Source organism: Planococcus citri, chromosome 5 (genome assembly GCF_950023065.1).
Source record: "Planococcus citri chromosome 5, ihPlaCitr1.1, whole genome shotgun sequence".
NCBI classification, from domain to species: Eukaryota; Metazoa; Arthropoda; class Insecta; order Hemiptera; family Pseudococcidae; genus Planococcus; species Planococcus citri.
The window spans coordinates 19,065,743-19,079,937 of record NC_088681.1 but is presented as its reverse complement, the minus strand read 5'-3'; the positions used below and the strand labels follow the sequence as shown (position 1 = coordinate 19,079,937).

Genomic DNA, 14,195 nt, shown 5'->3' with positions numbered 1-14,195 from the left:
TTTCAATCATGATCATGATCAATTTTTGACGAGGAGATTTATTTCGAGGCTCAAATTGATTTTTTATTTCCAACGTAAACGAAAAATATGGGATTGAAAATCGCAAAAAATCGACTTTTGGGAATCGATAAATCGATTTTCAATCACGATTAGAGTCAATTTTTGATCAGATTTATTTCGAGGCTAAAATTGATTTTTTTTTCAATTTTGAACGCAATCGAATAATATGGAATCAAAATTCGAAAAAAATCGATATCTGGGAATCGATATAAATCGATTTTCAATCATGATCATAAATTTATGATGAGAAGATTTATTTTGAAGCTCAAATTGATATTTTTCATTTCGAACGTAATCGAATAATATGGAATCGAAAATCGCAAAAAATCGATTTTCATGATCAATATTTTTTGATCAGGAGATTTATTTCGAGGCTAAAATTAATTTTTTATTTTCAAACGTGATCGAATAATATGAAATCTAAAGTCACAAAAAATCGATTGCTAAGGTTCGATACTTGAATCGATTTTCAATCATGATCAATTTTTGATCAGGAAATATATTTTTGAGCTGAAATTGATTTTTATTTCAAACGTAATCAATCATAAGAATCGAAATTCGCAAAAAAAAACTCGATTTCTGGATTTTGATAAATCTATTTTCTATAACGATCGATTTTAGATCAGGAGATTTATTTCGAGTCTAAAATTGATTTTTTATTTTCAGACGTAATCGAATAATATGGACTCGAAAATCGCAAAAAAAAACTATTTCTGGGGATCAATCTGTCGATTTTCAATCATGATCAATTCTCCCCCTCCCCCATTTCAGCATTGGCACATTTGATACTCAGATCGACATATTCGGTTCCTGGATGAAAAATTCTAGAAAAAATGACCATCTCTCTATAGAAAAGTTGAAAAATTTCCATTGAATCGGAAAAAATTCAAATCCAAAATAATAAGTATGTAAAATTGCACTTTGAAAACAAAATGAAAATTCACAATCGAAAATTAATTAATTTTTGATTTTTTGTTCCTCAATTCACATAAGACTTGGATGTTGACATCTGACTTCTCAAGTTCTGAGGAATCCCTTTTAATATTTTATGTGTTCATGAAAACAGCAAATTGGGAGGGAGGTTAAACCTTTCAGTTTTTTGACGTTCTACAAATTTTTTTCAGTTTTTAAATTTACTTTCAAAATCTAACCGAACTAGCTAATTTTTGCTAAAAATTTTCATCAAAAACAGTATCATAAAAAAAACATTTTTTTTTTTTGAAAATGACCTGGATTTTTCTTCTAATTTCCTCCTCCAAATGAAGAAACGTTGATCCCCTTACTCATTTTTCATACAATCACACAAATCTAAAAATTTCACTTCAATCTTTGAGATTGAAACTCACCAGAAGATTCAAAAGAGCTATTAGATCCGATAGATAATTCGCTGATACTAGAGACATCAGTAGCTTCCGAAATGAGAGCAGGTTGGTTCGACGATATTGATTCGGTTCTTCTGAGGAATCCTAGATATCCGGTCCGAGCATAGACCTCGTTCGTATTACCGGTAACCAAACGTGCGCTGAATTGTTCGTTGTATTCGCTATCTTCGCCGTAAATACTGAAATACCCGCTAGCGCTGTGAGGCGATTGGACCCAAATCTGCGGAATTGAGAATACAAATCGAATTAACAAGCTGTTCTAAAAACAGTGAAAAAACTTCTAAAATACATACCACCGCTACTGTTTATAGAGCGTTTTGCTTACCTCTCCTAAATGAGAATCTCCACATTGGCCTTTGGTTTCTGGATTGGCGATGATTACTTTAACGCCGGGTAGCAGTTTACCGGATTCGAGTAAGCAGAGCGAGTGCGGACTGCCACGTTCGACTAACGAAACACGGTCATTTCGTAAAGCACGTAGATCAACATAAACGCTTGAGGGTTCAGGACTTGATGCACCCTGAAATGGAAAAATCATGACACAATTTAATCGTCTATTCATTTCAATATGTACTCTATCTCGCTCCCTCTCTATCTATTAGGTAGGTATTTACCTGTAAGCAAATTGCGATATTGACTCTGCATCCGAAACTGGTGGATACTGCTCGAGGGCTCAGCCCCAATGCTGAGAATAATTTCGAGAAACTGGTCGTTAACGTGATACGAGGTCGTTCTTCGGCGACGACTACGCAAGTTCGAACGCAGCTTAAACTAACTCCTCGTTGTTTCAATTGATTCACAGATGATCCTAGACCTTTGGTGCAAAGTTCCATGACACCTGCAATATTTTACAATCAGAGTTGAAACACATACAAAATATTCTATCGATGAAATTAATTCTTTAATAACTAGACAAAAAAGACTTACCGTAAGAACAGAATGTATCTCTGACTCGATACTGACTGACAGCGGATAACCATAGTGCTGGGTTCACTTCGACTTCCGAAGGAGGAATGAGAATCGAATGATGACCAGAATACACGCTGAAAATAAATCACAGAAAATCGTGTTTTAGTCAAAAGTAGATAAACGTCAGATCAGCAATAAGAAGACCATAAATTCGCCCATTCTGTTCATTAAATTTCAATAAAATTCAAAGCATTTTCGCAGAGTTGTTAACAAAGGAACCTCTCGAGGTGTCCTGTCCACCTCCGATTTGAACGAGACCACGATTTTTGGAAAAAGTATGGGCTAAAACCCTCCAAACAAAAATTTCAAACGACTAAATAAATTTTTCGATTATTAGAGGATTTTCAAAAGTTCAAAATTGACCATTTTCGACTATTCATGTTTTTTTTTTTTTTTTTTAATTAAATTCCTTCAGAAAAATGATAAAATTAATCCTGAAACTGATAACAACTCCCTCGAACCGAATTTCATCATTTTTGGTTATTTTGAAGCCTCCAGCGTGATTTTTGATTTCTCCATTTCTCCAGAATGTTAAAATTTTACCAGAAGGCGCAGAAATTGATCTTGGCAGTTAAAAATCGAGTTGTGGTTCCATTTAACGAGTTAATCTACATTTGGCCTGATTTCCAGACAGACACCTCGAGTGCATTTTTTTGACCAGAAAAAAAATAGAAATTCAAAAAATAAATTATTTTAGGTTCATGGGGAAATTTATGAAATTTGCACCAATGGCAGTATTTTGGCTAAAATAAACCCCTCGGTATTCGAATTTCATCATTTCGAGTTCTTCTGATTTCTGGTGGAGCCTCTTGCGCATTTTTCGATTACTCCAAAATTTCTCCAGAAAGTGAAACAATCAATTTGGGCAGCTAAAAATTGAGTTGAGGCGTAAACAACTAATTTAACGAGTTTTTTCATATTTTATCCGATTTTCAGACAAACCTTCAAATACGATTTTTTACCGAAAAAAATTCAAAAATAAATCAATCATTCGTTCATTTAAGGGAAAATGTTTGGAAAGTCTGAAACCAGCCCCCCTTCTCCCCACCCAGAGTCCAAACTTCACCATTTCGAGCCATTCTGTGCCCTTCGGGACAATTTTTGATTTCTCAACAATTTTAAAATTTCTCCAGAAGGTGAGGAAATTTATTCAGGTACCTAAAAATCGAATTGAGGTCTATTCTCGACCTATTCAATGAGTTAATTCATATTTGGCTCGATTTCAAGGTATCCTTCGAGTGCGGGTTTTTGACCCCCCCCCCCCCAACAAAATATCAATTGTTTTATGTTCACGGGAAAAATCTTGAAAATACAAATGACCGTTTGTGTCTGAAATCAACGCTCTGAATTCGAATTTCACCAATTTGAGTTACTTTTGAGCCTCCAAAGCGATTTTCGAATTCTCCAGAATTTTAAAATTTCTGTAGAAAGGTCTGGAAATTAATTTCAGCAGATGAAAATCGGGTTGATGCTCATTCTCGATCTATTTAACGAGTTAATCCATTAATTGTCCTGATTTCCAGGTGGGTATCTCAAGTGTTTTTTTTGACCAGCACATTAAGGAAAAATATTCAAGAAATCAAACATTTTCTGTTCACAGAGAAATTTTTAAAATCTGCACGAACGACCGTGTCTTGTCCAAAATCAACTCTCAGGATCCGAATTTCATTATTTCAGCCATTTTGGAGGCTCCAGAGGAATTTTTGAATTTTCCAGAATTTTAAAATTTCTCCAGAAAGGTCTTGAAATTAATTTTGCCAAATAAAAATCGGGTTGATGCTCATTCTCGACCCCTATTCAAGTAAAAAGTAGACATCTCAAGTGGTTTTTATCATTATTTTTTTTTTAACCAGCGCATTAAGGAAATAATTTAAGAAATCAAACATTATCTGTTCACAGGGAAATTTTTTTAATTTGCACGAAAACTGTATCTCGTATAAAATCAACCTTTGGAACCCGAATTTCACCATTTCAGCCATTTTAGAGGCTCCAGAAAGATTTTCGAACTCTCCAGAATTTTAAACTTTTTCCAGAAGATGTGGAAATTACTTTGGGCACCTAATTTTTTCCACCACTAGATTTCCAATGATAACTAGAGAATGATGTTCAAAAAACATTCTCGAGATATCCGCCTGGAAATCGGCTCAAATAAGAATAAACTCTTTAAACAGGTCGAAAATGAAGCATAAATGGATTTTCACCGGCTCAGATCAATTTCCACGCATTTTTGGGGTATTTTAAAATTCTGGAGAAATTGAAAGCCACGTTAGAGGCTCCAGAATGACCGGAACTAGTAAAATCCGCTCTGAGGGCGTTGATATTATTTTCAAGACCAATTTTTATCATTTTTACAAAGAAATATTTTTGAAAAAGGCATAAGGAGTCGAAAAAAATCAATTTTGATTTTCAAAAATTCTCCAAAAAATTGAAAAATCAATTTGAGCTGCTGAAATCTTGATTATGAGATTTCAGATTTGAGATTACGATCTTTCCGAAAATTACGGTCTCGTTCTCATCTGAGGCTGACACCTCGAGAGGTTCCCTAATCAAAAGCAAGTTCATCCAAAAAAAAAAAAACAACAACAACAGAAAAAACAATAAATTATTTCCAATTTAATCTCACCTGCTTAAACACCACAATGCGAACCCTAATCCACAATATGGATCGAGGCAGAGGGCGATATGACGTGAGGGGTACAACTCACAGGCCAACTTCATCGATCTACAGAGCGAAGTTAGAGCCGTATGCGACATTTTGATACCAGCCAACATGCCAGTCGTTGAAACACTACAAAAACAAACACACCAAAGATCAATTAGTAAAACGAATCGATCATTTTCATGCTTTCATTCCTGAATCGTATACCTTCGCTGTACGAATGAATACTCAACTCACCTGAAATCAAGATATGCTAACATCTCCGCTGTCGGAGCTCTATACAAAGAGGAAAGTTTCTTCTTGGGCATATCGTCTGTATCAAGGGTAATTGGCCACGATTTAATATCTACAACACCGCTGGCTTCCTGCAAATCAAAGATAAAACATATTCATCAAACAAGCTCCAATCGCGTGAAAAAAATGGTCAAATTTTCCACTCAGGTGGACAGTTTACCTTCGATTTGAGCAATTTAATGACATTTTGGTTAGATAAGACTAGAACAGATTTGCTGACGTCCACAATCATGCGAACGGTTGGTAACGTAGTTTGTAAATTTTGCGGATGAGGTGGTCGAATCGTTACTGGTACAGCTCCTGAAAATGGCAAAAAAGACAACAATATACCATCAGAAACGAGTAACATATGGTATCTCCAGCACTTCGATGAGGCATTTTCCAGCCAGATACACTTACCAACATATAAACAGCCGTAAAAAGCGCATATAAGATCGATACCGGGAGGAAATATCAAAGCGACGTGGTCGCCGGTATTAACCTTGGCTCTTTCTTGCAACAACGATCCGATCCTCTCCGCTTTCTTATGCAGCTGCGAGCACGTAAGCGTAGCAGAAGCGGCGCCTTTAGCATTCAGTAACGTAAATATTACATGATCTGCTGTACTCTGAGCTCTCCATTTGAGTATCTCGGCGATAAACTGTAATACAACATCACGTTAGATTCCAGTATACTGATCGAAGCTCCTCATTCTCCATCGGATACTCACTTTCTTGGGCGTATCAGCTTCGTCATCGGCTAATCTGACATCTCTGCCTTGAGCTGACGCGAGTCTATTTCCTTGCACGATGTTGCCAACCATTACCGAAGCAGGTCCCACATCTGGAACAGATTTAACGGCTAATACACAATTAAGCAGGAAAGGATTAGCTAACACCGCACACATAGCATTAGAAAACATACACAGGTGCCCTTACATAGTATACGAGTAAATCGTGCAATATACATACCCGAATGTATCTCCCGCGGTTTCGGTAAGTTCGTAACACACGTGTGAGGACATAGAAGTACGTTGGCTGGATGCAGATTGCCTTCCATGAATCGACGCTTGCATTCCGATAGATGGATTCCTCCCAAAGGTGTTTTCGGCAGGTAATTCGGTGGTACTAAAGCCAAACAGTATAGACCGACTTGATGTATCGAATCAACCGCCTGTAAGACTCTGGACATCCATTGGAAACTCTGTAAAATACGAATAAAGTCAAGTTTTTCTATTTTTACAACAAACGGTTAACTAAAAGCAAGTGTTTCGAAACGATCAGCCTCGATGTCTCACAACCCCTCAGTTGCTGATTTTCAGAAAAAATTCAGAGCTAGAGACAAAGAGATACTCAATCATTTCAGGGCATCATGATCAATGATCACAGCCTAAAAAACGATTCACGATATCCAACGATGACTCTGCTTACCTCTTCTTCGCTGCATTCTGGTCTCTGTTCGGCAATCACGCAGATACGTTCGTCGCGCAGAACTCGAATGCTAAATACAGCTATGCGACCTCTATAAATGAATTTCATAGGTTCCACAGCCAATACAGTCGCGATTATGTCGTCGGCATTATGTTTACGTCCAGTCACCGTCATCAAACCGTCGCGAGAACCGCAAACGAACACCAAACCTCCCTGGTAAAAAAAAACATCATTAGATCGAATATAATTATTATCTTATGTCTGAATTCTGATGCAGAATGAAATGATTTATGCACACGTACCGGTCCTAAAAATCCTAATAATCCGGATCTCGTGAAATCTGTATCGCTCAAAGGTTTGCCATCGGCCAGCAAAGGCGTTACTTTAAACGTAGTATTACTAAATCCGGGTAATCCCCAATATTGACTAGCAGTTCCTCCTGAACTAATGCAAATCTCTCCCACTTCGTCTGTCTTACATAAATACGTTGGTCCTTCCAGTTTCACAACAACCATTACACCTGCGCCAACAGAAAAATAGTTCACATTAAATCAATTTCACATTTATTATCAAGAGAGGATGGAGCCGGAGAGGAGAAGATTTAGGGATGGTCTGACATGTTTCTGAATTCAAAATACTTACAACCAGGCATCACTTGACCGCAGTCTTGTAACGTTAATGAAGTTAATGAATTCTCCTGATCGACTCGTACAACACCGTAGCTCAGTCCAGACATGGAAAGTATTCCTCTTCCGGTAGCGTTTACTCCGGCTCTGCCAGGTCTGCAAAGATAAAAAAAAATCGATCAGTTAGAAGATAAATAACACAGGAAAAAAAGAAAATGGCGCCAAAAAAATTTTAAATCATGTGAAACTAAGCAAAATTCTATTAAAAATTTTCAATAATTTCAACAATTCCTAGGACATTTCAATGAATTCAGAGACCAGTTTTTAGTGCATTTTTAGGACCTTTTCTAATCTTTGGACAATTTTATATTTACATTTCTGGTACAATCTTTGAATAATTTTTTTCCATTTATAGGTAAATTAGAACGATTTTAAACATTTTTACTGGTTTGATGACTTCAGTTATTTTTACAGGTACAATTTTGAAACATTTTAATTCTATTTCAACAATTTTTACGATATTTTGAAGGCATTTCTGCAATTTTTTAGTGGCATTTTAAATCACTTTTCCAGTTACATTGAACAATGATTTGTTTGAAATGTGATCATTTGTCAATTTTTATGGCGTTTTAAACGGTCTTATCAATTATAGAGAATTTTGAATGATTTTTTTAGAATTTAAAATAATTTTGAAGATACTTTCACAATTTTAAAATGATTTTCAAAAAAGTTTGGGTATTTTGGAAAAAAAAAACATTTTTCAACTGTTTACACCTTATTTTGAGCATTCTAAACCCTACTCGTATTTTACAACTTTTAGGATGGTTTAGACTTTTTTTTAATTGAGTTTTTTTTTTTTTTTCAAAAGTTTAGCTTTATTGGAACAACTTAGTACTTCTACTTACATGAAAATTGTACGCAATTTTTTACAATTTTATTGATATTTCAACAATGTTTAAATCATGCTCAGTCCTTTTTTTTTTTTTTTTTTTTTTTTTGATACATTATACCTAAGTACATACAATTTTTTCAAATTTTTCAACTATTTTTTGCCACATTTTAAACTAATTTTGAGGAATTTTGAATAAATTTTGTAATTGCGAGGTTTTTACAACTTCTTTATAATTTTCAAACAGTATTATGCAATTTTCAAAAAAAATTGAACTTTATTTCAATAGATTTTAAAACGTTGTTTCAGCCACTTTTAAAATTTGTAAAAAAACTGTTCAATTTTTAAAATTTGAATGTTCTTTTGATTTTTTTTGTATCTTAATAAATTTTTACTTTCTTCAGAACATTTCATCATTACTTGGTAGGAATTTCAACGAATTTTACACGATTTTCAAGACTTATAAAACTAAATTACATATTACCAATTCATTCAATTTACAAAGCTCACACTTACCGAATTTTCTCAAAAAAAAATAAATAAATAAAAAAATAACTTTGGTAGTTGACCTCAAAAGTAAGTAAACCAAAAACCAACCAATTAAGTTACAAAACGTGAGCAAAACATTTCAAATTAGAAAAAAATCATTCCTCAAAAAACTGAACTTTCCAATTGAATTTTAATGCCAGCTGAAGAAATTTGAAACCAAGCAAAATGTTCTTATTAAAATTTAAAAATGAAACTCAATCGAGGTTATTGCAATTTTCGTAAAAAGGCAAGATTTTTTGACAATCACTTATTTCTTTTCAAAAAAGTGAAACTATTTTGCGACTATTTGGCAAAAAAAAGAAAACGAGACTTTTTGAGGATTTTTTGCAAGTTTCTGGCGAAAAAGCGAGATTTTGGGGCAATTTTTGAGAAAAAAAATCAAACTTTTTGGATTTTTTGCAAAAAAAAAATTTAGCAAGTTTTTAGTAAAAAATGAGATTTTACGACAATTTTGACAAAATGGTGAAACTTTACGATTTATTTGATTGAACACGAGAGTAAATTCATCAATTTTTGGCAAAAAAGTGAAACTTTGGCTAATTTTTTACAATTTTCTGTGAATTATAAACGAGACTTCTTGGCAATTTTACACTTTTTTTTTCGAAAAAATACAGCCAATAAGATTTAGACAAATTGAATTTTTCCCATTTTTTTTTTGAAAAAGTAACTTAAATAATCAAAATTTATTCCAAAATGTTCCCCAAATTTTAAATAATTTTGAACCAACAATTTCAATGGCCTGGTCAATTTTTGGGATTTTAAAACAATTTTGCAAACGTTTGTATAAATTTTACATCTTTTTCAACGATTTACGTAGGTAGTTTTATCAATTTTTACTCGTATATTAATTTATGCCGTTTTTTGAAAACATTTCCGAACGTTTTTATCACATTTATCAAAACTTGGATTCATTTCAATGATTTTCAACGCTTTTTCAATAAATCTATCACTTCTGAAAATTTTTCATTTTTTTTTTTTTATGAATTTTGCAACGAAATTTTTTTGCTGCATTTTCACAACTTTCAGGAGAGCTTATTCATTTTATGAAGTTTACTTCTTTTTTTTTTTTACTGCTTCAGCATTACTTCCGACGATTTTTTTTCGAATTAATTTATACGAAAATTTGATAATTTCCACGAATTTTATTTCATCAGTTTTCAAACAATTTTTGACATCTTTTTTACCAGTCCGGGATGCATTTTCTTATAAAGATATATTTTTTCATTTTTTTTTCAGAAATTCTTGTAATTTTTCAATGATTCTGATGGATTTTTACCATTTTGCAGCATTAAAGGACTTTTTTTCACCAGTTCAATATTTTTGAGCATTTTAAATAGTTTTAATTTAATTTCAATAACTTATCTTTTGAGAAAAATAGGGTGATTTTTTTCCACCCAACTTCACTTTAAATATTTTTATGCAGCATAATGAAACCTTTCGCGAATGATTTCAAGCAAAATTTCAAGTCCCCTCCCCTTGTCCTCTAATTAAAAAATTTAATCAAACCGCAGAGAAAAAAATCCAAAAAATTACAAACTTCCAGCATCTTCTATCAATAAAACCCAAACCACTCCTATCTCGAAGCACAAAAGTCGCACATATCAACGACAAAATCCTCACCTGCGAATCGAAACAGTCAGGCACTCGCTGGACGACGCGCACGGGCATACCGCATCCGGTCGAAGACCTTTGGGTTGAAACACGCTAAGAAATTGATCACAAGACGACAACGACCACGGATTAGCTCCATCTCCGATCAGCAGCAATCGCAGCGACGACAGCGTAATATCTTTATGATCTTTGGTGGCCAATAGTCCCCAATGCAGATCGCGTGACTTGACCACGGCAACGGTAGCTGCAAAAACACGCATACAAAATTACTCTCTCAAGTCTCAGGTGCACCTCTACATAGTACATACAATACATACGTGTAGGAAGTACGTACTCGTACTTCTCTACACACACATGCTGCCATGCCACGTTTCCACGAGTATCTTACCTTTATGCTTGGTAATCATCTGCATCCACGAAGCTGGGTTCACTTTCATCAAAGCGTACGGTATGAATATAACGTGCATTCCGTTCAGTACGCTGGCCAAGATGCTGTGCCACATGCCGGTTTCTCTTTTGAAATCCAAAACACAAACCATGTTCTCACCTTCGGTATAGTTACAGGCTTGAGTTATGGCTCGACAATGCGTCAGCATAGATGTTCTTGTAATCGTCACTCCCATCACTGAGCCATCTTTATCGGTCGAATACTGTCAAAAAAAAAATACACCATCCAAAATTAATATTCGTCGTCGTAGGTACAATAAAGCCCACACTTTGAAGGGATTTCAGTACAATACTCACTTCGATGTAGGCCGGAGTATCATCAGTCAGCTTCGGCATCGGTGACCAGTCTTTAGGAGGTCTAGGTAGGTGCTCGGTTACGACCCAGGTTAACTTGGGCCATCCTTTAAACGAGATCACCTCGCCGGTTGTAGTCTTGGGTAATCCTTTCAAGCAGGCTTCACTAGTCAACGCAACTGAAACGCTGCAGCTACCGAGTAAAAAACCTATTTGCTGAGATCCGGCATCCTGCACATAAAAAATACACTCAGATTACCGACGAGTCTCATTCCAGAGCATTCAGAATCTGTATTCGACTTACTCTTCGGGTCAACGGTACTTCGATAGGAACTGGTACAATTCCAGCGAACATGCAACCGTAAAAGGCGCACAAAAAGTTAATCGGATCACTATTCGGATAGACTAGAGCAACTCGATCGCCACTTTTTAGGCACGATTCGCCTCCTTTACCTCCCCACGATTTATTGAGCAACATGTAAGCTACTTTATGAGATCTACTGAGTAATTTACCTGCGAAAAAACAAACCCAAAATTATCATATCAACTCGGCATTATCCATATTATAGACTCATTAGTCGAGTATGATCAATTGATCGCTTACCATAAGTTAAGGTAAAGCTCAGCTTTCCATTTGGATCGAGAACGGTGCCGACTGGAGCTTTGAAAGTTGCCGAACCGTATCTTTGTATGGCAGCTTCCAAATTACGAGGTAATCCCGAAGGTACAATGAGCGGTTCTCCGACAGCCGGAGTCATGGTGCCTCCTTCCGGATGCGGAGCGTGAGGATCTTTCGGATTAGCCGCGATCTCCAGTTCGATATCGTCGTCTTCGTAGAATTCCGGTAACGGGCGTCGTTTCGGACGCTTCAATGTGTTCAGCAATTGTTGAATTTTAGCAGATACTTTCCATCTTCCAGTACCAGTGCCTAAGAAAAATACAAAAACCGTCGTCAGTGCTAAATATACTGGATAAATTTCAAGCCAAGTGCGGTGTTCAGCTCGACTTATGTGATTACAACAATATAATATCGTCGATCGTATTCCTACCATCGTCGGACGAGCATCTCGATTGACTAAAACGATTAACCCGATCGGCCGGTGCTGATCTTCTAGGTAATATAGAATACGTATTGTGAGTAACATCAGGCGGTTGCATAGCTGCAAAATTCAAATTAGTCGACGTGTGAGTGATGCAAACGTCACAAAAGCTCGAAGCCAAAATACGAGTACAGTACGTCACTGTCCAAAAAACTACCACCGTGATTCTATTTGTATTTTAAGCCATTATAACGATCGAGATACACTTACGTGGTCTGGAATTGGTGGACGAAACGTCATTAGGAGCGTCTGTGACGTCGTGTTTAATTACATTTCTAGGTGGCAGTGGTAATGGTAAATCTTCGTCTTTGACTCGTTCTTGTATTCGTGGTGGCTGTTCGTCGTTTTGCCAACCTGTTCGATTAGGGCCGCCATTTGGTAACCTGAGGCGATAAACGAGGAAATTCCAGCGTTAGATTCAGATTAAGGTACCCTAGCTGTACCAGGTATATAAATACGAGTAGTATACAAGATGCGATCACTGGTCATCTTACCTCATCTGTTGCCTTTGATTCTGTTGCCGATGGTTATCTCTCGACGAACCGGTACTGCTGGTATCTGACTGTGATGGCGTATGGGAAATGGCTCGCATCCGATCGCGTTCCGGCGTACTGTTGTCGCCGACGCTCTCGTCGTCTGAACTAGAAGCTGAAAAATATCGAAGAAAATCAATTAGAAAACAGTCTGACATAAAAATATACGTTAAGATGCTTCCAGAATACTTTAAGCGATCTGACACCACATAAAACTCTAATCTTTTAGTACCTTTTTTTTTTTTTTTCAATACCAGAAAATACACCAATTTTTTCAAATTTCAGTGAAATACTCGTCATATTATTGTACTCGAATAAATTAAATAATGTTTATAATTTTTGCATTGATTCTTTTTTTATATTTTAAAAAATTCTAAATTTTACAATTTTTTCAAAGTGTTATTATATTAAACAGCACGATTTTTACGTTTTTCAAGTTGAATAACAAAAATACCACATAGGCAATTATTAATTTATTTTCTTTTTGTTGTTTTTTTTCAATCATTTCTCAAAAAATTTTAGATGTTTTTTTAAATTCAAAGTTGACTATTCAAACGAAAAAAAAAAAAACAGAAATTTCAACTTAAAAATTCACTGAAGCCTCAGAATACCTCAATATCAATATAATTGATGGAGGAAGAGGGGGAGGGGGTAAAAACCAAAGCACATACCATACGTAAACTTTGTAGCACAATTTGGTAAAAATTTGTTGTTTTTTTTCACAAATTTTGGAGAATTTTCACTTTCTTTTTGTTTTTACATTTTATCTCAAAATTATTTTTCAAGTTCAAAAAGTAAGGTTTTTTGATGTTTTTTTTTCAAATTTCTTAAGAATTATTTCAATTAACCTTTCTGAATGAAAAAATAATTTTTCTCTCTTTTTTTCATTTTATTATAATTTTTTGGGGTATTTTCGATTTTTCACTTGTTTTTCGAGGTTTGCAATTTTTTCATATTTTTCATGTTCAAAAATTAAGGTATTTTTCTGATTGTTTTTTGATGTTTTTTTTTCAAATTTCTCAAGAGTTTTACTGAAAAAATAATTTCCTTTTTTATAAATTTTATAATGATGGGGGAAGGGGTATTTTTGATTCTGTCACTTGTTTTTTGAGGTTTGCATTTTTTTCATATTTTCAAGTTCAAAATATAAGGATTTTTTGATGGTTTTACAATGTTTTTTTTTCAAATTTTTTCTTAACAATTTTTTCCATTTTTTTCAATTGACCTTTTTTAATGAAAAAAAAAGATTTTTCTTTCCATTTTATTTGATAATAATGGGGGGGGGGTATTTTCGATTTTTTACTTGTTTTTCGAGGTTTTCTACTTTAATTTGGCTTTTCAAGCGGAAAAAATGAACCCCAACTTCAAAAAAT

The 14,195-nt window shown here is 34.8% G+C and overlaps 1 protein-coding gene across 8 annotated transcripts in view; it reads right to left on the bottom strand.

The window, feature by feature from the left end:
* The window catches only part of DIP2 (disco-interacting protein 2), a 189,237-nt gene that overhangs the window by 2,919 nt on the left and 172,123 nt on the right, over positions 1 to 14,195 (bottom strand). For 6 of the 8 annotated variants that reach the window (XM_065367697.1, XM_065367698.1, XM_065367699.1 and 3 more), the window contains 21 exons: positions 12,784 to 12,937; positions 12,500 to 12,672; positions 12,239 to 12,349; positions 11,794 to 12,117; positions 11,494 to 11,702; positions 11,193 to 11,420; positions 10,837 to 11,098; positions 10,458 to 10,692; positions 7,416 to 7,555; positions 7,076 to 7,293; positions 6,774 to 6,986; positions 6,315 to 6,546; positions 6,074 to 6,204; positions 5,764 to 6,004; positions 5,525 to 5,664; positions 5,308 to 5,435; positions 5,035 to 5,199; positions 2,370 to 2,485; positions 2,057 to 2,280; positions 1,768 to 1,962; positions 1,407 to 1,662 (listed from right to left, as the gene is read on the bottom strand). In XM_065367697.1, coding sequence (XP_065223769.1) covers positions 1,407 to 1,662; positions 1,768 to 1,962; positions 2,057 to 2,280; positions 2,370 to 2,485; positions 5,035 to 5,199; positions 5,308 to 5,435; positions 5,525 to 5,664; positions 5,764 to 6,004; positions 6,074 to 6,204; positions 6,315 to 6,546; positions 6,774 to 6,986; positions 7,076 to 7,293; positions 7,416 to 7,555; positions 10,458 to 10,692; positions 10,837 to 11,098; positions 11,193 to 11,420; positions 11,494 to 11,702; positions 11,794 to 12,117; positions 12,239 to 12,349; positions 12,500 to 12,672; positions 12,784 to 12,937 — 4,095 coding nt within the window. The remainder of the gene's footprint in view (positions 1 to 1,406; positions 1,663 to 1,767; positions 1,963 to 2,056; positions 2,281 to 2,369; positions 2,486 to 5,034; positions 5,200 to 5,307; positions 5,436 to 5,524; positions 5,665 to 5,763; positions 6,005 to 6,073; positions 6,205 to 6,314; positions 6,547 to 6,773; positions 6,987 to 7,075; positions 7,294 to 7,415; positions 7,556 to 10,457; positions 10,693 to 10,836; positions 11,099 to 11,192; positions 11,421 to 11,493; positions 11,703 to 11,793; positions 12,118 to 12,238; positions 12,350 to 12,499; positions 12,673 to 12,783; positions 12,938 to 14,195) is intronic. The other 2 variants (XM_065367693.1, XM_065367695.1) reach the window with 2 other exon arrangements.